Source organism: Sander vitreus, chromosome 1, assembly GCF_031162955.1.
Source record: "Sander vitreus isolate 19-12246 chromosome 1, sanVit1, whole genome shotgun sequence".
NCBI lineage: Eukaryota > Metazoa > Chordata > Actinopteri > Perciformes > Percidae > Sander > Sander vitreus.
This window is the reverse complement of record NC_135855.1, coordinates 34,046,945-34,067,966: the sequence shown is the minus strand read 5'-3', so window position 1 is coordinate 34,067,966 and position 21,022 is coordinate 34,046,945. Positions and strand designations below refer to the sequence as shown.

The 21,022-nt window shown below is 42.5% G+C and overlaps 3 protein-coding genes across 5 annotated transcripts in view; 2 read left to right on the top strand and 1 right to left on the bottom strand.

The window, feature by feature from the left end:
* The window catches only part of lsm14ab (LSM14A mRNA processing body assembly factor b), a 13,377-nt gene extending 10,747 nt beyond the window's left edge, over window positions 1-2,630 (top strand). The window contains exons 9-10 of one of the 2 annotated variants that reach the window (XM_078253321.1): window positions 1-142; window positions 251-2,630. The exon at window positions 1-142 is cut by the window's left edge and continues 99 nt beyond it. In XM_078253321.1, coding sequence (XP_078109447.1) covers window positions 1-142; window positions 251-271 — 163 coding nt within the window. In that variant the 3' untranslated portion in view covers window positions 272-2,630. Of the gene's footprint in view, window positions 143-247 lie in introns of both variants that reach the window. The other variant, XM_078253312.1, reaches the window with a different exon arrangement.
* Window positions 2,631-4,730: 2,100 nt separating this feature from the next.
* On the top strand, window positions 4,731-7,525 carry ss18l2 (ss18, like 2). The gene is made up of 4 exons (XM_078253260.1): window positions 4,731-5,388; window positions 5,729-5,805; window positions 5,991-6,075; window positions 6,188-7,525. Exons 1-4 carry the CDS (start codon window positions 5,320-5,322, stop codon window positions 6,239-6,241), a joined length of 285 nt encoding a protein of 94 aa, XP_078109386.1. The 5' UTR covers window positions 4,731-5,319; the 3' UTR covers window positions 6,242-7,525.
* A 172-nt stretch (window positions 7,526-7,697) lies between these two features.
* garre1 (granule associated Rac and RHOG effector 1) overlaps window positions 7,698-21,022 on the bottom strand; it is a 33,687-nt gene continuing 20,362 nt past the window's right edge. For both annotated transcript variants that reach the window (XM_078253241.1, XM_078253250.1), the window contains exons 3-14: window positions 19,571-19,783; window positions 18,688-18,828; window positions 18,280-18,375; window positions 17,912-18,073; window positions 17,440-17,598; window positions 15,587-15,684; window positions 14,540-14,665; window positions 13,108-14,159; window positions 11,539-11,704; window positions 10,284-10,421; window positions 10,032-10,107; window positions 7,698-9,745 (exon numbers count right to left, since the gene is read on the bottom strand). In XM_078253241.1, coding sequence (XP_078109367.1) covers window positions 9,431-9,745; window positions 10,032-10,107; window positions 10,284-10,421; window positions 11,539-11,704; window positions 13,108-14,159; window positions 14,540-14,665; window positions 15,587-15,684; window positions 17,440-17,598; window positions 17,912-18,073; window positions 18,280-18,375; window positions 18,688-18,828; window positions 19,571-19,783 — 2,742 coding nt within the window. In that variant the 3' untranslated portion in view covers window positions 7,698-9,430. The remainder of the gene's footprint in view (window positions 9,746-10,031; window positions 10,108-10,283; window positions 10,422-11,538; window positions 11,705-13,107; window positions 14,160-14,539; window positions 14,666-15,586; window positions 15,685-17,439; window positions 17,599-17,911; window positions 18,074-18,279; window positions 18,376-18,687; window positions 18,829-19,570; window positions 19,784-21,022) is intronic.

The window sequence follows — 21,022 nt, the reverse complement described above, 5'->3', positions numbered from 1 at the left end:
AGGCTTCATGGGGCCCCGTGGAGGCCGCGGGCGACCACTGAGCAGAGGTTCCTTCGGGCCACCCCGGGGTCCTCCGCCTGGTTTCAGAGGCGGATTCAGAGGTGGCAGAGGAGGCCGGGAATTCTCTGATTTTGAATACAGGGTAAATCTATCGTCCTTAGGAGCTCAGATCAGTCAAGTGCAGCATGTAGGAAAAAAAAGAGAACAATGTATGGCTGTTCTAAACGTTTTTTTTTTTTTTTTTCAGAAGGACAACAAGGTGGCTGCATAGTACTGCAGCGATGGATCCTCAAATAATTTTAACCCCATTATCATGAAATTATTCCTGTTGAAGAAATCTTTGGTCTCAATATTTGACAAAAAGAATGAAGACATCCTCTCAGTCACCAGCACCAGGGCCGACTACTTTACATCAGGGGGTGAGAGTGCAGCTCCCTTTTCTCCACTGTGAGAATTAGGCTTTTTTTAATTATATTATTTTTTTGCCCCAGACTTTTTTTTTTTTTTTTGACAAGCAGTCATCAGATGGACTAGAACATGTGTAAATACCTTGCTTTGGAGTAAGTCTGTATTTTTGCATCAGTCAAGTTTTATTTCTTACTGAAATTGTCTTTGATATTGAAAGCTGTATGCAGAAACGCCCACTGATACTGTGAGTGGATCACAGTCCATGTGATCGATAGCTTTATTTTTTATTTTATTTCAGTTTTTGATCTTAAGACGTACGTCGGCACCAAAATTCACTGCTTTGCCTGTTGCACCGTAGTTTTCTCTGCTCAGACTTGCTTAGCTTGGTTGCCATGTGTTCAGTATTTTTTTACCCAGTTTGCAGGAAACCTTTTTTATTGGACATCAATTTATTCTCAATGAAGTAGTGAGATCAAAGCCAGCTGAAAGAAACAATCTGAACTGAATATTGTAATGAATGAATGTACATCTATCTCATCTTCAACTTGGTGCCCCCTCCAGCAAATTGTGGCTCACCAGACGGACTCACTTGTAGTATTTAGAAATGTGCATTCCGTATTTAGAATCGCGTAGATCATAGTTTGACCCCTTAACCCTCCCACATCAGATGAATTATACGTTTCGGCTTTAGGTGTGTGGCTGGAACTGTGTGCTTGTTAATGGCGGCAGCCTAAAGCCCCGATCGGACGGAGCGCATTTGCAGGTTGTAAAACGCGAGGCGCGCCGCACTGCCTTTTCTGTTGAAGACGCCCCGACCAGACAACGTGATGCTAGTTGCGTCTTTGTGTTAATCTTGCTAGGCAAACGGCGAATCGCCTGTCCTCAGCCAACCATTATTTTGCTTTGAAGTGAAACGACGTCGGGCACTTTTTTGCTCTGAATTGAGAAGTTTTTCTTCAACTTGAGGCGTTCAGGGCACTCAAAAGTGTGAGGTGCAAAAAGCGGACCTATGGTGCTAAAATGCGCTCTGTCTGATCAGGGGCTAATGCAGGCGATCAATACGAACTAGCCATTTGATTGATTAATGGGGTTTACGGCATTAGCTTTAGAAACGTTATGTTGACGGTAGATTGTTTTTGATCGGGTCTGTTTTTATATAGTTGACTAAACAAGGAGCATTCCCATGATTTGTGTCTGTGAAAGAGGAACATCATTACTATTTCCATTACTAAGTTCGTAGGAAAGGAAAGCCTTGAGTGTATTCAGTTAAAACCTGCAGTCAGAATGGCCTTGAACAAGATAGATTTGGATTTTTTTTTTTTTTTTAAAGCTCTGCTATTTTGCCAAAAAGAAAAGTGAGCATTTGGTTGAGGAAAAAAAATAATTGAGCGCCTCTTAAGTACATGGTTTCTCATTTTAGTACCTCAAATCTACCATTCTGTGTCCAAAACATACTGAGCCATCCGTTAATGCATGTTGTTTTGTTATGAGCATCCTTTGACTCGTGTTACAGTGGGTCATCAGCATTGTTTTTTCCACTGTGCTTGCAGTTGCTGTAAGGATTGTTTACTGAAAATGGGAAATCTTGTTTATGATTGAATGATGATACTGTCTCAAAACGTATGTTCAAAATGTCTGATAGATATCAGCCCTCTTGCTTGGTTGTAGCATTTTCTTTGTTGCGTTGTTGTCAATGGTATTGTTCTCTGGGTTGAATTTTATTTTAATTTCTTTTTTTTACCAACTTGCGAACAAAGGGCCGTGACCTGGATGTGGTGCCAGTTTGTTTAGGCAGAGGATATTTTTGTGTTTTTGGCTCTGATTTGTTCGTACTTTAGGGAGTGCCTTCAGAGTGGTGAATTTTTATAGCTCTCCCTTTAACTTAAACTTAAAAGTCGACAAAAGTATTGATAGCACTACAAGTCTAGATCCTTCTCAGTAGCTGTGGTTGTTTAGAACAAAGCAACCCAGTTGAAAATGTGCTCTTTAACTGGATATCGCACGGGTTGCTGATCACTGCATGATAGCCGTAGGAACCATCACTTGAGGTGGGCTTTTCGCAATAACCAGCAAGACAGAATTTGAGACTAAAAGTATTACAAACTGACATGTTTTCATATGTTTGTTACTCCTTCCAGTCACTGGAATCGTAAACCAGGAATTGTTTTCATGAGAATATCAGCAAAATTAAGTTTTTATGTAAAATAAAGAGTTGTACAATATCCATGTCTCTTTTTTGAACTTTTAAATGTTCCTGAATTTTTAAGAATACTTCTTCTGCAATGCATATCTCTGAGCCTCCCTTTTATTTGTTTATTAGTTGTTGAAATTGCCTGGTTTTTTTTATACAAATTGTGTGTTCATACAGTGGTCTTCAGCAGACAAGACAAGAAGGTACACTTGCCCACGTAATCCCTTAGTGTCATCATTCTCAGACCAATTTAAAAAAAAAAAGTGTTACTTGAGCTTATTTACTGCATCTCATTTTATTTAATATAAATCAGAAAAAATATTTTTGATTGTGTGGCCAATGGCCATACATGTATAACTATCTATTACTACCTACTTACCTCCACTACTTACTTATTTCCAATTTAGTTTGAGAAATACTCAGTCAAATGTGAATGATTACATCGTATCGTATGACTTAATAATTACAGTTTCACATCAGACAGTTTGACATGTCATAAGAAAACCACAGGTGTAATTAATACCAATAGAAGGGCTGCACTGTCCCTACTCCTTCACAGGATGGCCATAACATGTCAAAGGGTTATCACAAATGAAATCAGGTCAATAGTTAAATATTTAAACCATTTACACATATTTACCAAAGTGTTTACTTGATGGTTTATATGTAAATGAAATATAAAGTACAGTATCCATTCACTGTCTCCTCAAAGTGCATCCAGGCAGAAAACAAGTGTGTTTAGAAGAAAATCTACGGAAACTCACCGCACGTTGGAGAAAAATGAAGACGTTCTCACTGTGATCTGTGTTTTGTTTTTGGGTTATACAAAACAAAAAACTAATCATGGCTGCATTTACACTCGCACACAGTATTTTCTTGAGCGTTTTCAAATTACTGTACAGTTGCTATGACTTTCTCTTAGGGATATTGTTGCTATGACGATTTCTTTTAGGGATATTAAGAGAATTCTTCACAGATCCTACGAGGGGTCACAGCTGGTCCTCGGTCAGTTTTGGCATTTTGGCCTGAGGGTGGCACATGAGGTCAGTTCATGGAGTGTTTAAATGCAAAATGTTATCCTCTGGGGACATATGTGCTGGTTAATTGAAGTATTTCTAACGTATATGCACAAGGATTCATCCATTGCAGACAATGAACAGGGTAAAGATGGGACACGGTAGGTTAAATACTCCACATAAAAAAACATCCATCAAGTCACATTTTCACCTTGTTAACATTTGATTAAACATTGCCAGTGGTGGGTTGTTAATAAGTGCATTTACTGTACTTAAGTACAAATTTAAGGTACCTGTGCTTTACATGAATCTTTTCATGGCGCTTTCTACTTTCAGAAGGAAATATTGTACTTTATTACTACAATTATTTAACATGCAGCTTTAGTTACTTGGCCAATCAAGATGTTTGCATACAAAAAAATAGCGAGCATATAAAATATATTTTCTTTTTAATTGAACTACCCAACGACAAAGTACAGCTAAAACGATTAGTCAATTGACAGAACTATTAGTAACTAATGACAGCAACTGTTTTGAAGTAATTTTCATGCAAAACATGGTTCCAGCTTCACAAATGTGAGGATATCCTGCTTTTCCTTTTTGAGATTATTTTAATAATTTGAATTTATATTTATTTATTTTTAGATTTTTGTATTGGCATTTTAGGCCTTTATTAGAAAGGACAGCTTTAGACATGAAGGACGTAGCAAAGGGCCGCAGGTCGGAATCGAACCCCCGACCGCTGCGTCGAGGACTAACCGGCAATTTCCACTGGATGCGGAACGTCTGCGGAACGTCGACGGAGTCATTAGGTTCCCATTAAAGTCAATGTGTGTATTTCCACTGACTGCGGAACGTCTGCGTCCCTACTCCGTCCCAGCTCCGGCGGTCCGCAGCCCTCCGGAGCAGATACGCAGAGCTTCTATTTTTGCCGGACGCCGGAGAGCTCCGCAGCAATTCAGCACACGGCAGATAGTGCGGGACAGGAAGTCGAGCACAGAAACAAAATACAAATCCGGTTAATTTTCAAAGTAAAATACACCGTGCTCACGGCGGATCATATTTCCCTGCACTACACCTTGAAAACACAGCACAGAGTTGTTTCCCCTCTACTCCTCTGGATGGAAACAAACTGTTGTTGGTTTTGTGGTTCTATTCTACGTGAATTCGCGACATATTGTGGGTCCTCGTGACTACAGCTGTCAGTCGTGGCCGCAGCCGTGCCGCAACAAATCCGGACCTAGTGGGTATTGACGGACGGCGGAGCACGCAGCCGTTCCGCAGCGGAGCTGGTCCGCAGACGTTCTGCGTCCAGTGGAAATAGTGTATGGGCGCACGCTCCACCAGACAATCAAGGTCTTTATCAAGGATCATCTCTATACATTAATTACGTCACACCTGGACCACGAACTACCTACGAACCCACGAACTACTTTGAAAGGAATCGAGCCGTATTTAAAGGCCTCCAATGTCGGAAACACGCCGGGTTAACAGAAAATAGTACTTTTTAGTTCAGGATTGCTAGACTACAGCTCTCCGGAAGATGGCGGTAGTACAACAACAATGACATGGTCGTCGATCAATACAATCAAAGAAGAAGACAAAGTAACGCAGAAGAAGCGTTCTGTTGTAAACACCTTATATAGCCTACTGTCTATGGTAAACACAAACAAGTGGCAAACCAACTACGATTAGCCACACAAAATGTCGATTGTCTTTGTGCCAAAGAAACTCCGAGGAAAGGCGAAAATTAACCAAGAAACAATACAGAGGGTAAGACACAAGTAAAGGATATTAAACGAAGCGGCTAACTAACGGCAGCTGTTAGCTTAGCTATGATATCGCCTTACATTCACATATGGTGCGAGCTTTAGCAACTAGCTAGCCGCTAGCTAACTTGTTCGCCAACGTTAGTTTACTTCACTCTTTGTTTACACTTTAGGCTCCATTCATGCTAAATACCAACAGTAATTTAGTTCTTTACTTTGTGAAATAGTTGTTGTTGCACACAGTGGCTTTATTGTTTCCAAGATTGGCTAACGTCTGACTAAATCGACATATTAGCTGCTGTATTAGTCAGGTCGGTTCATCTTTTGTTTTCTGTCCCTCCCAGTTGCTGGATGAAAACGACCAGTTAATACGATGCATCACTGAGTACATGCAGAAAGGACGGGCAGTGGAATGTGTACAGTAAGTTAAAACAACCCTCAGTGCCCTGCCACCAGCTTAGCTAACGTGTATTCATAATAGTAGTTAGCACAGTAATGCAGCATTTGTCTGCAGTCTGCACACTGTCCAGTGGTGTGACTCGTGCTGATGCGCCTGTCTTTTTTTTTGGGGTACTTTCAGCGGATGTTTTTCCTCTTTTTCAACAGATACCAACAGATCCTGCACCGCAACATCGTATATTTGGCAACCATAGCTGATGCCAGCCCAGACAACACGCTTCCCTCCTCAAATGTAAAAACAAATCGCACAATTAACGAGTAATTACTGCAGTAATACAATAATCGGTAGCGTTCCCTTGACTCGTTGCCTATTCCTAATACTCTGTTATTGTTTCTGTTGACAGTCTACATCTAATGAAACATCAACACCAACTGTGAATGGGCATGGAGGGACATGATGATGGCAGCTTCTCTCAGTGGAGCTGGGATGGGGTGTCAAATATTTGACAATGTGGTTGGAAACGATTTTACATCACAAGAAAATATATTTATTAAACCTAATAGTTTTCAGTAATATTACCCATACCAAGGACCACTGGTACTTCAGCTCAATAATGCTATATTGAATGTACACTCACCTAAAGGATTATTAGGAACACCATACTAATACAGTTTGACCCTAGCCTATCAATATGGGCCAACATTTCTAAAGAATGCTTCCAGCACCTTGTTGAATCAATGACACAAAGAATTAAGGCAGTTCTGAAGGCGAAAAGGGATCCCCCACACTGTTACACCACCACCACCAGCCTGCCCAGTGGTAACAAGGCATGACTGATCCATGTTCTCATTCTGTTTACGCCAAATTCTGACTCTACCATCTGAATGTCTCAACAGAAATCGAGACTCATCAGACCAGGCAACGTTTTTCCAGTCTTCGACTGTCCAATTTTGGTGAGCTCGTGCAAATTGTAGCCCCATTTTCCTATTTTTAGTGGAGATGAGTGGTACCCGGTGGGGTCTTCTGCTGGTGTAGCCCATCCACCTCAAGGTTGTGCGTGTTGTGGCTTCACAAATGCTTTGCTGCACACCTCGGTTGTAACGAGCAGTTATTTGATCTTCTATCAGCTTGAATCAGTCGGCCCATTCTCCTCTGACCTCTAGCATAAAAAAGGCATTTTCGCCCCCCAGGACTGCAGCATACTGGATGTTTTTCCTTTTTCAGACCATTCTTTGTAAACCCTAGAAATGGTTGTGTGTGTGTGTGTGTGTGTGTGTGTGTGTGTGTGTGTGTGTGTGTGTGTGTGTGTGTGTGTGTGTGTGTGTGTGTGTGTGTGTGTGTGTGTGTGTGTGTGTGTGTGTGTGTGTGTGTGTGTGTGTGTGTGTGTGTGTGTGTGTGTGTGAAAATCCCAGTAACTGAGCAGACTGAAATATTCAGACCAGCCCGTCTGGCACCAACAACCACGCCACGCTCAAACTCGCTTAGATCACCTTTCTGTCCCATTCTGACATTCAGTTCGGAGTTCAGGAGATTGTCTAGACCTGGACCACACCCCTAAATGCGTTGAAGCAGCTGCCACGTGATTGGTTGATTAGATAATTGCGTTAACGTGAAATTTAACAGGTGTTCCTAATAATCCTTTAGGTGAGTGTATATTATGTGAAGAAAAAAAATTCTGTGAATTAAAAGTCATTTTAGTATGAATTGTACATTAAAACTTTTATTAATCTATTTTTGAAAATTGCTCTTGGGGTCAGTTTCTAAAATCACTCTGTTCAGAGACCAGATTGGATCAGGTCACAGGATGCTCAAATATATCAAATGTTTCCAGCAGGAGCTGAGGACAGTTTGAAGATAAAAAATTCAAGGATAAAAGTGAGCAGCTTTTAAGCAGATAAACTACAAAGACAGCATTTTGAATTGCTAGTCATTTTTATTCATTTTTTGCATTGCTGGTACACTTGGAAAGTTTCAGTTGCCAGCTCAAGAGAACAATAAGCAACATAAGCCAAGCAGTCCCCCTTCATATCTTCTATCAGGGAAACATGTTTTTTATTTTTTATATTTTTTTTTATTTTGTAGAAGCCACTAGTAAACCATTTGACACAGCTGAGAAGCTAACAGTTACAGTCCAAGGTCTGTAATGTCTTTAAAAAAAAGGCTGCAACAGTTAGGGAGATAACACAGACAAAAAGCAACAAACCCTATATCTTGATTGTGCAAAGCACATTAACTATAAAAAGATATATATTTATATGTATATACAGCAAACAATTCTCTGTAAACATGTTAAGTATGTTAGTTTTCTGAAAACATGGTGTCATTTCATAAATACAGGCAACATTGGCATCCGCAAACATCACAAAAAGATAACATTCTGGGCTTTTTAAATACAGCCCATTGCCATAGAAACCGAAGAAACGAGGGCTCGAAAACACCCTAAACACACAATGTTTTAGTGTTTAGCGTGGCATATTTGGTAACTTTTATAGATAGATGGTGTAGTTCAACTCTGTAGGAAAGAAATGTGCTTTTTCACATATTGGGAGGTGGAAAATAATGTTTTATGCAATATGCCTACAAGAATACTAACATACAGTAATGGTATAACATGTAAGAAAATACAAAAATAAGATTAATACTGTCAATAATTGTACAAGAAAAATATTGTATTATTAAACGGAACTAAAGTTAGGTTTATGGGAGTTAGTGTCAATCTGGAGCAAACAACTGCCAATTAGAGAGGAGGAAATGACTGCGCTTCTGGGTGTGAAGATGTTCCCTAATGCTCTCATCCAATAGGGTGTGCAACTTCACCGCTTATCAATAATCTCAGACCGCCTCTTATCTCTTCAGCACCATTCATCTTCTGAACAACGCTTTGGTTGGGAATAATATTCTGCAAGTGCTATCAATACCAACATGGCACATAGTTACTGCTATAATTCTTAACTCTGGTCAGTTGTTTGAAAAAGTAGTGTATTTCTCTCAAATTACACCTCTGCAGTGACTTACTATATTTATGCTGAGCCTGCTCAAAGCCTCTTAATAAAAAGAACTAAATATTTATATATCAACTTCAGTATTTTACAAGCTATGAAACAGTAGATGGTAGCTGTATTCTGAGTCATCTTGCGTGAGATTGGGCAGTTACAGCTATGTAGACACAGTATATTTATTATGGGCAAAATGAGAGCATTTCAAGCCCCCTGCCCCCTTGAAATCCTCTCATTTACACACACACACACACACACACACACGTTCAGCTGCAGAAGCAAGTGGGTGACGGCCGTGCACGTCTCCAGCTCGTGTCTGAGGAGACGTCAGCTCGACAGACAGAGAAACGACCACAAGACTAACTGCTGCCTGCGTGACACATGCACCTGTCGTTTAAAAAAAAACAAAAAAAAAACAATTCCTTCAAAAGACGTCTCTTTTTCGAATGGGGATGTTTGACATGGAAAAATATAGATACAAAAATGTTGAGCCAGTGTGTATACTTAATTCTGCCTCTGAGGCTTTGAAATCTTCCAATTCAGTGGGTGTGGACTGTAATGGCTGCAGCTCGGCCCACTCAGTGGCTCATCTCACAGAGCCACAGGCTCTCTGTGGCACTTCACCGTGGACTCGCTCGACATTAGACTGATCAGTACTGGTGAAGGTAGGAGGGCCTGTGCTCATGTTTGAGGGGGAAGGATTTGAAGCCCTTGGTCATGGGTTTGTGTTGCTGCTGTTGCTGCTGCTGCTGGGTGAAGGGAAAACCAGAGGAGATGCCGGTGGAAGGGGAGCAGTCGCTGGCCGTGGACCATACAGGAGACTGCAGGATCTGCATGGAGTCGCTCCACTGGGAGGAAGGGGGGATGTTCATCTGGTACAAGGAAGAGCTGGGATTGGGCATGGTGTTTGTGTGGGTGGAGTGCTGCCATGGCGCTTTGGGAGGCCAGGTTTTAGTTTTGCTGTCCTGTGGAACACAGTGGACCCATTAGCAAAGTTGACAAGGTCAATAACCAATCAAAAACCAATCAAGTTCAAACAAGATTTGACCAATCCCGTCAAATTAGGACAAATGTACAACTAATTCCAACGCTTTCCAACGCTTTCTTGATGGCAAAAAAAGCTAATAACATTTAAAAAAAAAAAAAAAAAAAATGTCTTCCCACGAGTAGTTTGCAAAGTGTCAACACTGGTTAAAAGCTCCGCTCCATCCATGCCCAGAGCTCTGAATACTGGGGAGGGTCATACTTTACCTGGTTATCATCGCACATGTGATGGAGTGGTGGTGAGGGCAGGGTGCACACCTCCGGCTCACCACAGCTGTGTTTTCTGAGAACAGAGACATTTAGATTGAGCCACGTCAGCAATAAGAGTGTGAAATATCAACCAAAAGAAATTCAGTTAATCACATTGTATGCCAATTATCAGTGCAGCCTTCAATGGTAAAGCTGGCTGACTGAAGATGACGAGAAAAATCCAAGCCGGTGGCTGAGTTTGGGACTTACCGCCTTTGTTTAACTGCCGCTACAAGGTCCGGCCCAGAAAACATGGAGAACAGACTGTCACCGTTGGCTGAAGACGTCTCGTCGCTGGAGCTGGCCGAGTCGCCCTGATTGGCTGACCAGCTGCTGTTTACGGCCTCCCTGAGGACACAACCAGAGGAGGTGTCAGCACTGTTCCCGTTATACTATCAACAATGTGGTATTTTAGGGAATCACAGGTTCAAATGTATTTGAGGATGTCTAAAACACCTTGATGACAATAAAGAAAAATCGGTAATTTATGAAATCGTAAAAGTTTACCTCTCTTCTCGATTTGTAGGGTTAAAAGACACCTAAGCATCATCTACGTCTTGGTTACATGTAACTGTTGATTCAGTGGCATTTGATGACTATATATATATATATATATATATATCTCAACATATAGCAGCTTCTACAGGATCTCTTGCTATTTCATGGCAATTGCTGTATTAAAGTGGTTCAAATGTTGAAATCCTTTTCATAAACTACAACATTATTGCTCAGCGTTTACAAGTGAGATGCCTCTGCAGTCATGGCTCCCTGTTTACATCATCCTTCTTTCTCAGATTAGTCTCTAAGCAGGATGGTGTTGTCTCACACTTGTGGGCTGAATTAAATGTCAACAGTTATGATTAACATGGTAAATGCCTCACATATCGATGATGTCTGCCACATTAATAATTCATTCAGGACATCGCTCAACACTATTGTGCACTATGACGAAACTAAGCTTTAAATGACCCTCCAACAGTTCAGCACTATACTGCTGCCCAAAACAAATCCTCCTGAAAAGGTGCCATTATATGCGTGTCTCTGCGTTTTATTTTGATTATTATTTTTTTTTAATCTGTCAGATTGAGATGAGAGCGGAAGAGATTGGTAGAAAATTGTGTGCCTAAAAACGACTCCGTATTGAGTTGCGTTGTCTACATTTAAAAAAGGTGATACCAGGGAAAGACTTTCATCAAGATGTACCCATAACACATTGTGGGTGTCATCTGCCCATGGCAACATGATGCTGTGTGTATATCACTAATCTTTTTGATGTTAATTCCATCTTTTCTTATTCTTCTTTCCTGCTTGTATTCGTGCGCATGTTAAAATGTCAGTTTGACTAATAAAAGGTGTGGTTTTAAAACCACAAAAAAAATTATATATATATATATAATTATTTTTTTTTTTTTATATATAGCAGTGGGTCAGTGAGGAAAGGGAAATGTCAGGTACAGATACATACCCCTCGCTGTAGTACTCTGGGTGGGACCAGGTCCTGTGCTGCTCTTCAGGCATTGGCCAGTTGCTGCGCGTGTTGCTAGGGCGACGGATGTGCTGCACCTGCCGTTTCTGTTGCATGGCCTGACTGACGCCAGCAACGTAACGTGCAAACTCTGGGTCAGAGCCAACTGTTCATGGAAAGGGAGGATAAACATAACTATGAGTTTCCGACACCCTCAGCTTTTCTCTTTCACTCGCTGGAGCTCAATCCGTTTGGCCAGACTGTCTACCATAGCAGAAAAATCACAATAGCCGTAAGTCAACTCCGCACAATAGGCTTGGACTCTAATCAAAAGAGTCTGCTGCACTGTAAAAATAGCAAGCGACACATGACAAATCCAGCATAAATTGTCAACTTGCAGGCGAAAAACAGCTGCTCGTACACTATCTGACCTACATTGATTATGTTACTCAGAGCAGAGTCCAACGTTGTCTGAAATCTGCTTGAATGGTATATAATAGTATCAAATATATTATTTTACTATGCACTGACTGGCAGCACGACATGACATCTGTACTGCATAGTAATGGCTTTTAACATACCTCTTACAAGATATCTGCCATACTGAATGCACTGAATAAAGCCTAATAATAATTTTCTTCTATGCAGTTTGGCCTTGACTAACTTGTGACCATCCTGATCTTTTCTTTGCGATTTACTCTCTTAACATCACTTTAGAGTGCTTTGGCTGAAGACAAAAATAAGCAGCGACATCAGTTACCTCTACTGCCATTACACTGCATTACTTTAAAGTGCTCATATTATGCTTTTTGGCTTTTTCCCTTTCCTATATTGTGTTATATATCTTTTTTGTGCATGTTATAGGTTTACAAAGTGAAAAAGCCCAAAGTCCACCCCAAAGGGACTTACCATCTCCAACAGAAAACACTGTTCACAAACTGCTCCAAACAGCTCTGTTGTAGTCCAGCCTTTACTTCCGTGACAAACGTGCGTCACTTTGTAACACACGTTATAATGCTCGCCTAGCTGCTAGCATGGCACTCCCTCATACTCTGCAACTAACTAGCTAGCTGTGCTGACCTAGTTACTGCGCATGTGTGACTCCCAACAAAGATGGAACAAACGTGAGCTGTCTCACTCTGTAGCTGAAACAGAAAGCTCAACACACAGGGGGAAAAGAGGAGCGGCAGCAATGTGCAGTACAACTAAAATATGGTGTTTTCTGAAAATGAAACCACATAAACCTATTCTGGTACACCCTCTAAATACAATTATGAACCTGAAAATGAGCAAAATATGAGCACTTTAATGTAATGATCTTGCCTTTGTGTAGGATAATAACCCTTGTATAGTAGTCCCTTCACGTTGTTATCAACTGATGCCTACAACAATCACATTTCTTTTATGACACTTAGGGTAACACACCCAAACCCTGTTTTGAACATTAGGCTCCTGGTATAATGAATAACTAACTATAACTCCATTGTAAGTCCCCAGCAAATCATTTCCCAGATTTTGGGGTAGAAAAAGTTCACCTCATGGGCATGTAAAAGTGGAGGTGGATCTCACCTGCTGGGTCGAAGGGCAGCGTGTCTCCCAGGACTCCAAACACCCCTTCACTCTGGTCCCTGTTGGGCCAAGTGTTGTTGCGGGGCCCCTGCGGCTTCTGACCCAACATTTCTGACATGACACTGTCCATGTAGGTGCTGACCAGGCCCAGACTGTACAGATCCGAGCTCAGATCTGGCAGTCCAGGAGAGCCCCACTGCCCGATTGGACCCAGGGGTGACAGTCCTGCTGGGGGGCCTTGCGGTTGAGGCTGTTGCCCGGAGGTGCCGAGCCACTTGCTTGCCACTCTTTGCTGTGAAAGGACCTGAGGTGGGGTCTGCTGAGGAGGAGGTGGCTGCTGCTGACTGATGGGCTGCAGGAGGTGCTGGTAGTACTGCAGGGCCTGTGGGGAGGGCTGCTGAGGAGGGGGCTGCTGCTGTGGAGGAGGTGGCTGTGGTTGTGACTGCTGCTTCTGCACTGATGGTGGAGGCTGGGGCAGGGTCTGAGCTTGGGGCTGTAGGGCACTGTGAGAGATAGATTGGGAGGTTGGCGGAGGTCCACTCGGGGGCTTCAGGTCAGCGGGGTTTGCAGATGCCACGGAGTTCCTCCTCTTGACCAGGGGCGAAGCCTGCTGGGATTTTCCCATGTTGAATCCTGAGAGAAAGTCGATGACATCCTGCATCTCTTGGTCAGTCGGCAGGTTCATACCCTGGTCCTCGGACACTAAGCCGTTGGGCAGCTGGCTTTGTTGGGTAGAGTCAGGGGTGCAGGACAGGCTGCTCATCTGCAAGATGCTCTGTAGCCTCCCGTCGCTGTGGCCCAGGCTCTTGGCCTTATCCTCAGAGCTACTGGTTGTTAGCATGCTGCGAGACGGGGTGCTAGGGATGGAGTAACTGCCCCCACTATTTGAGCTGGATGAGACCTTCTTGGTGAACTTGGAAGTTAGCTTGGATATTGTTTTGGGCAATCCACTGGAGGTCTTGGAGCTGGTGCCTAGAGGCAGGTCTGCCTGGCCGCTATAGTCTGGGCTCTCCCGCTGGAGCTGCATCTGAATAGTGGGCAAGGCTTGCTCTCTTTTGGAGGGAAGAGAAAGACAATTACTAAATTATTTAGTTTTTAAAGTACTTAATACAGTCATCTGAAGTCACTTGAATAAGGGTGACCAACCAGGACAACCAGGCTGAAATAGGAAATGTATAGCAAAATATGCACACTTTTGTTTGTTTTAGAGATGGCCCGATACCATTTTTTGCTTCCTGATACCGACTCCGATACCTGAACTTGCACTTTGAACTTTGATTGACAGCCCAAATGAATCATACTAACTGGGCAAAAGCACCAGGGTTCCTTTTAGCCAAATCAAACAGGTAAAAGGTGAAATCACCTAGCTACACAACAAAGCTACTTGTTAGGAAATTAAGTGGTTATTTATCATTGTTTAACATCCACTCACTTTCTCTCCTTCCACCTGTTGATGTCAAACACTGCTGTGTAGAGCACGTCTACTAGACCAAGTGTCTTCTCCGGATCCAAGCTCCGCTGGAGCAAGGACATAGTGGCTGGGTCCTCCTTCAGACACCTGAAAACACACACACACACACACACACACACACACACACACACACACACACACACACAATGATGAGACAGGAACTACAAATCCACACAATGTCTTGCATACAAAAGCCCAGGTGCATTGAATGCATTCCACATTCATAAACAAGAAAAGAAGAGCCAAAACAACCTGACAGGCTGGTTTGATGTATACATCGTGGCCCACTGGCTTTCCCCATCTTGGAAACACATCTCCTTGCCTGGGTGCTAATTTAAACTTCTCACATTGTCTTAATGACAAATGACTAGAATGAGGTTTACAAAGAGAAATGCTTTCACATTTGTCAAATAACACTGACTTGCCCTGGTGCAAGATCTGCCAGGATCTGCCAACATAACTGTTCCAAGATAGTTACTAGGTATAATGTAGCTCATCACCATAAATGTATGTATACAACTGTATAAATATGGCAATAAATAAGGCATAGACGCATCATAACTGTATTTTTATTGATTAATATTATCAAGTGAATGTAACGTAGGGCTAAATGTAGGTCTAGATGAACTTAAACCTTCCAGTACCATAGCAAACCTCAATTGACACTATTCGACCTGGTCCAAACGCCAATGGAACCTGGATTTTCTGATGTTAAAATCCAAGACGTTTACACTCCTGTTACAGCTGTAAGACAGTCTTGAGCACCGACCGTAAAATTCAACATACAGCACAATGTGGCCATGACACCATTTTTTTTTTCTTTCAAGATGTGATAATGCCAGTACCTTGATTTAATAATACACTACTGAAGTATGGTTAATGCAGGTGCTGAACAGTCTATTAAATTCAGTGTATTAACCAGATTATCCATTCCTCTTCATTGTGTTGTGAACGTAGAGCTCCTGACAGATCTGCTTCTTTAAAAACAAAGTGTCTTGATGAGCTTACCATGTAGAGGGAACCTGGACCACCACTTTGGAACCCTCAAGAGTGATTTGGGGAGCATAGGCTTCCTTGTTCTCAATCTGAGCTGTATCAACAACCACCTGTTGGGACACACAAACACACCCGCATCAGCATCTCCTGACAGAAAAGCTTTATTCACAGCCATTGTAAATAGTGCTTGTGCAAGAAATCCACAAAAGCTTATAGCATAACGTCTGTTCACTAATGTATACAACATGTGTGTAATACAACAAAACAGACTGATTTTACCCTGTACAGTAAGGGTCAAGGTGAGATTCAGTCGTAGGCGCATTAAGTCAGCCAGTGACAAGAAACAGGCTAGCCTTCCTGCCTGCTGCTAGTCAAATTTATTTGGAAGTTCTTTGAAATGGCCCACTCAGCTGGGTCACAAAGAGGGAGGGAAGATGGGAGGAGTCTATTTCCTGTATTGCAGGAAGTTACCCTATTGTTATTAAAAAGCAGGTGTATCCTCGGAAACCCCGGGCTGCCCAAATGAGAGAGCCACGCATACACGCAAATAGTCTGTCAGCTATGTCGAAACCCACATGACAAGGTTATTGGGGGCAAGGAGGAGGAAATGCAGCAAAACAGACGAGGTCAACTTCTTCGATGGACTTGGAAAGCCAAGACTAGTAGTAAAAAGGGAGTAGCTAGTGAATCATGTTGCCAGGAACAACAGCCGAACATGTATGGTGATCCTTACCGTCAGTATTGTGTGAGTGTAAAAGAAGGAAAATAGGGTGTTTTAAAAAGTGTGGGGAAGACACTATGGCTACATCCACTCTACTAAGTTTTGTTTGTTTAAAAAAAAAAACCCGCATAACTTGCTACATTTACGCCTCCGAGCCCCTAAAACGGAGACTTTTGGAAACGCTGCTGAACCCCGTTTCATTTTGAAAACTCCTAATTACAGCGGCGTTATCAGCATGCGCATGCTAAGTGTTTGTGAATGGTCTGTGGAATGTGATTACAGGCGTGCTAGTATGGACGAAGATTAGTTCTGAAACGGTGCCAAAACACTTGCGAGTACGGAGATCATTCTTGTTTTAAAACTCTGTTGTGAAAAAATTAAACAAAATAGTGATGATGTAGCCTATGAGTGTGTGTGTGTGTGTGTGTGTGTGTGTGTGTGTGTGTGTGTGTGTGAGACCGAGTGTGCTGTGCGATTTATTTTTGGTTGAGTGGCTATAGGATCAGATACGGAGCTAATGCAAAGCGCTCATCCACCATCCCAGGGATTGTTTTACAGTTAGCAAGGGGCTGGCAGGGCTGAATGGGAACACTCCTTGGCTTGACACACAAAAACAGGGCAGACCACACAGAGGAAATAAACACACCGGTGTTACTGCGGGGAGAGTCCTGCCACTGACCCTCCCCTCCCTGTGACTCCTTTTCAACAGGAGGGGGGTATTCTGTTTGCAAACTCGCCCAGGCGAGCCCATCCTTCATCCAGATGCTGCAGGAATGTTTCTCCCCTTTTGTGTCTCTCTGGTGTTTGTTTACACCTTTCGGCTGCCTCAAAGCAAGCAGACAGATCTCCTCATCTCCATTACAAATCTGACAAACAATGAGATGCAAGTTGCCAAACCCACAGATGCACAAAAGGATTCAGTAACTCAAGCAGAAGGAGGTGGCAGTGAAGTACAACAGGCCTGTTCACGTCAGCATGTCACTTCTTTCTGCTGCTCTGTAGTATCAACTACACTGTGGTGATGGATGTTAACAAGAGCAAGGTTTAAACCCCCATGTTTGTCTCGGACTCCAACAAATTATCAGTAATAATCAGGAAATACAGCTTTACTGTAGCAACCCCGATCTTTAACATCTCTACTCACCAGACCAGCCTGTGCAAACAGCAGCTGGACAGCTGTCTTGCAGGCTCCTCTCCAACTGGATGGGCACACTTGGTTGAGGACCTCGGTGACGGGAGAGTCGTCCCTGGGGGTCACTCCGTTCTGGCCCAGTGCCTCCTTAATGAGCTGCAGCATCGTGTGCTGAGGAGACAAAACACAGTGGGTCATCAACAAAGCAGTCTGCCATCACTGTCTGCTGATGTTACACCTCAGATGCCACTAAAAAGTAACTCAAGTTTTTACTAGTACTGTCCTCTGCTGAGGTTATCGCCCAAAACATAGTGAGATTTTTTTTTAAACCAGTGAGCAAGAAAAAGTTGGTGACTTTGACAGAGACAGAACAGAATTGTGAAATAAAAGCGTGGTTGACAGGGCTACTATACCTTTTTGGGAGAACAAGGTGGGTAACCAATATAAGCAGTATGAAGATGGCCAGTCGAGCCAAGGAACCTACCGTTTTCAGTTTAAGGTTTTCAGCCGCTGACTCGTTAAAGGACACTCCTTTGAGGAAATGTGAGCCGATCTGTACAGGGATGGTGGGCAGCTCGCACTGGATGGGCTGGGAGGTGGTCTGCATCCTGCCTGCCTGCTGGGCCTCCGCCTCACTGCAGCAGCTCTGCACAAACGCACAGAAGCATGTAAACATACACACAACAGTACAAAACACACAAAACATTGACACATGGAGACACGGCAATGAAAGAATAATTGTTGCTCTTTTGTCATTAATGTTAAACAAGAATTTTCTTTTAAAAAGATACCCAACAAGCTGACTGTCTAGCTTTGAAGATTTTTGCTGATTTTTTTTGAGAGAGTACCCACCTGTAAGGCCGCCTCCACAGCTTTGGGGTTAAGATGAAAGCCAGCCTTCAGTGCATACTCACTATGGCCAAGGCTTTCTAGTGCTGCTTTGTAGGCCTGGAGATGGGAGAGAAAACATGACCGGCTATCAATCGCACATTGACTTCATCACCAAGAACAATTGGTTCTGATGTTACCCTTCCCTGGTACTACAATTTTGTTAATGACACCATCTAGTTCCACCCTGTTTATTAAATCAAAAAGTACTATACTTTTACCGGATACTTTAAAAATATAGGTTTACTTTCCCTGCATGAGTGGATGCCCACTTGATTCTTAAAACATATCTCAGGACTTTTCTAATCAACAAACCATTGGAATACCAGTAATTGTAGTTCCCTGCCCTTTGTCTTTGGGCAGATACTGTACCTGTAAAGCATTGTCAATCTTCATGTTGAGCTCTTTCAGCTGGTGCTCAGGGATGGTGGTGTTGTTGGAGCAGAAGAGCTGCTGAACCTGGATGCCTGCCAGGCAGCCATCCCGGCCCCTCTCTCTCAGCCTCGCCATGGCCTGAGGGCACAGCAGAGCACTGGGTCAGAGTGACAGCATCTACACTACTACAGCACAATCTCACAGAGAAATGTGAGAAATACTAGAGAGAGAGTAGATTTTACTGCAAATATAGAACAAAATTTAAATAAAGGGTGTTTTTTTTAAAAAAGGATAGTGGAAGGTTTTACGGGCAGATTTTCTTTGAATATAAATTGCAAAATCTTGCAAAATAAAGGTTTTGACAAAATACATGTTGAGCACTGGGAAGTTCACATTTTTAGATGATAAAAAGCATGTGTACAGCTTCTGAAAAAGAGTCCCGGCCTCATCTCTCTACCTAAACGCCCGCCCAGCACATTCGACCAGAGTCTATCCAGGCCTAGTCCCTCCAGGGCTTACAATCTGCATGCCAGGGCTTAACAGATCAATCAACCCACTATTCTCCTCTCTGCCTCACTTTATACAACAGAGCTCAAAATGGGCCAAAGGGACTGATTAGCCTGGGGATTAGTTAGGTCCTCTTACAAAACTGCCTCCCTTACATGGGTTGGGGTCTAGAGGTGTACAGAACATAACATTGCAGATTCACAGACAAACTGCAGCCCAGAAAAGAGAAAATAGGAAATTAAGGCTGGAAATCATAAACGGCTGGCATTTCTCAGGAATGTTTAACAAGTCAGCTTTTCACCTCACAGAGACAAACCCCATATTTTAAAGACCCAGACCAGGAAGAGTCCTGGGGCACCCTGTGACTGCATACCTGAGCTGCACCTTTCCATGAGCGGGAGGCTTCCTCCAGCTCTGTGAGGGGCCTGAGGTCGGAGCTTTGGGAGCGGGCGTTGGTGCAACGCTCCTGGGCCTGGGCAAGAGCCTCTGCCAGGCAGGACTGAGCCACGGGCTGGACCTTCTGCAAAGCCTGTGATAGAAACTGGAAATGGACCTGCATCACCGTGAGGAAGCACCGACCCAGCACCTGGAAGCAGAGGACAGAGATTACTGTTACAACACACGTCATTCTGAGAAACCTCCATCATTGACATGCTGGAGTACCTAAGTCAGAATGTTTCAGAGACCAAACAATATGAATGCCTGCAGCCTAAGAAACTAACATGTATGTCCACACATCTCAGCGGTTAGTTAACACTCTGAATAACCAGCTTCCTGCGCTACTTTACAAACGAAATACTGCCTCACCAACAAGTTACCCTAAGCTCGGGTATTTGGGACATGTTCAGGCCTCTTCTACCAAAATGATTCAACAACTAAGAAACAAAAAAATGAAATACAAAACTTAAGACCTCTAAAACTACCTTGAGCTTGTTATTGGTTTCCTTTTCCACACCTTAAGAAGAGAAACCATTACGACTGACGGGAAAAGTGCAGCTGTTGTGGTATATGCCTAGTACATTTGTAAGAAAGATAATATACTTTTTCTTTCACATAAAAAAGGCTTTATTGCAAGGTACACTAAGTGGATTAAGCATGGTAGTTCCCCTGGAATGAGGTGCAGTATGTTAATACTTTTTACACAGTACATTTTAATAAAATGTCGGACCATTAAAAGATTAACTCATCGATCACATTTTCTGCAACTGGATCACGTGAACTATATCAGCAGATTGTCTTCAGGCTGCTCCTTTTAATGATAATAAAATGAATCATTAAAGACACATTTAAAAAAAAAAAAAAAAAAGAAGTGAGGAGACCTGGAAGAGTGCCATGCTCCAAACAAAAGTCAGTTATAAAACAATCTGGTTTATCCAACAGCCTAAAAGACTATCAACTCCTCTTCAGACAACATTCGTCCACTTGTTTTCCCTACTCGTTGCAACAGTAAATACCATAATAGGAAAGCTGAGAGCCAAGGCCGTGCCATGAAGAAGAAATCAGAGAACACATCTTCTTTCAAAATAAAACATTTTGCCAGGGCTGATTTCAGACAACTTAACATGCGCATGTGTTTGCATTTGTGGTAAATCGTGTGCTGTAAACAGATATCAAACATCTGAGAATGAGAACAATGTGCATTTGTATTTGCAAAGAAAAGACAGCCAGAGAACACATTGGATTGAATATGTATGTCAGTGCGTGTGAGGAAAGGTGTTTCTATTTATACTTAAAGAATTGCAGCCAGGATAGCAATATTTTACGCAATTTTCCATTTCTATTTTCCCCTGTTTATGTAGTTGAAACAGTTTGTCTATACAACATT

Coding starts and splice junctions, on each gene's coding strand:
- ss18l2 (XM_078253260.1), top strand. CDS start 5,320: ATGTCGATTGTCTTTGTGCCAAAGAAACTCCGAGGAAAGGCGAAAATT. Junction 5,389..5,728: donor ACCAAGAAACAATACAGAGG/GTAAGACACAAG, acceptor TGTCCCTCCCAG/TTGCTGGATGAAAACGACCA. Junction 5,806..5,990: donor CGGGCAGTGGAATGTGTACA/GTAAGTTAAAAC, acceptor CTTTTTCAACAG/ATACCAACAGATCCTGCACC.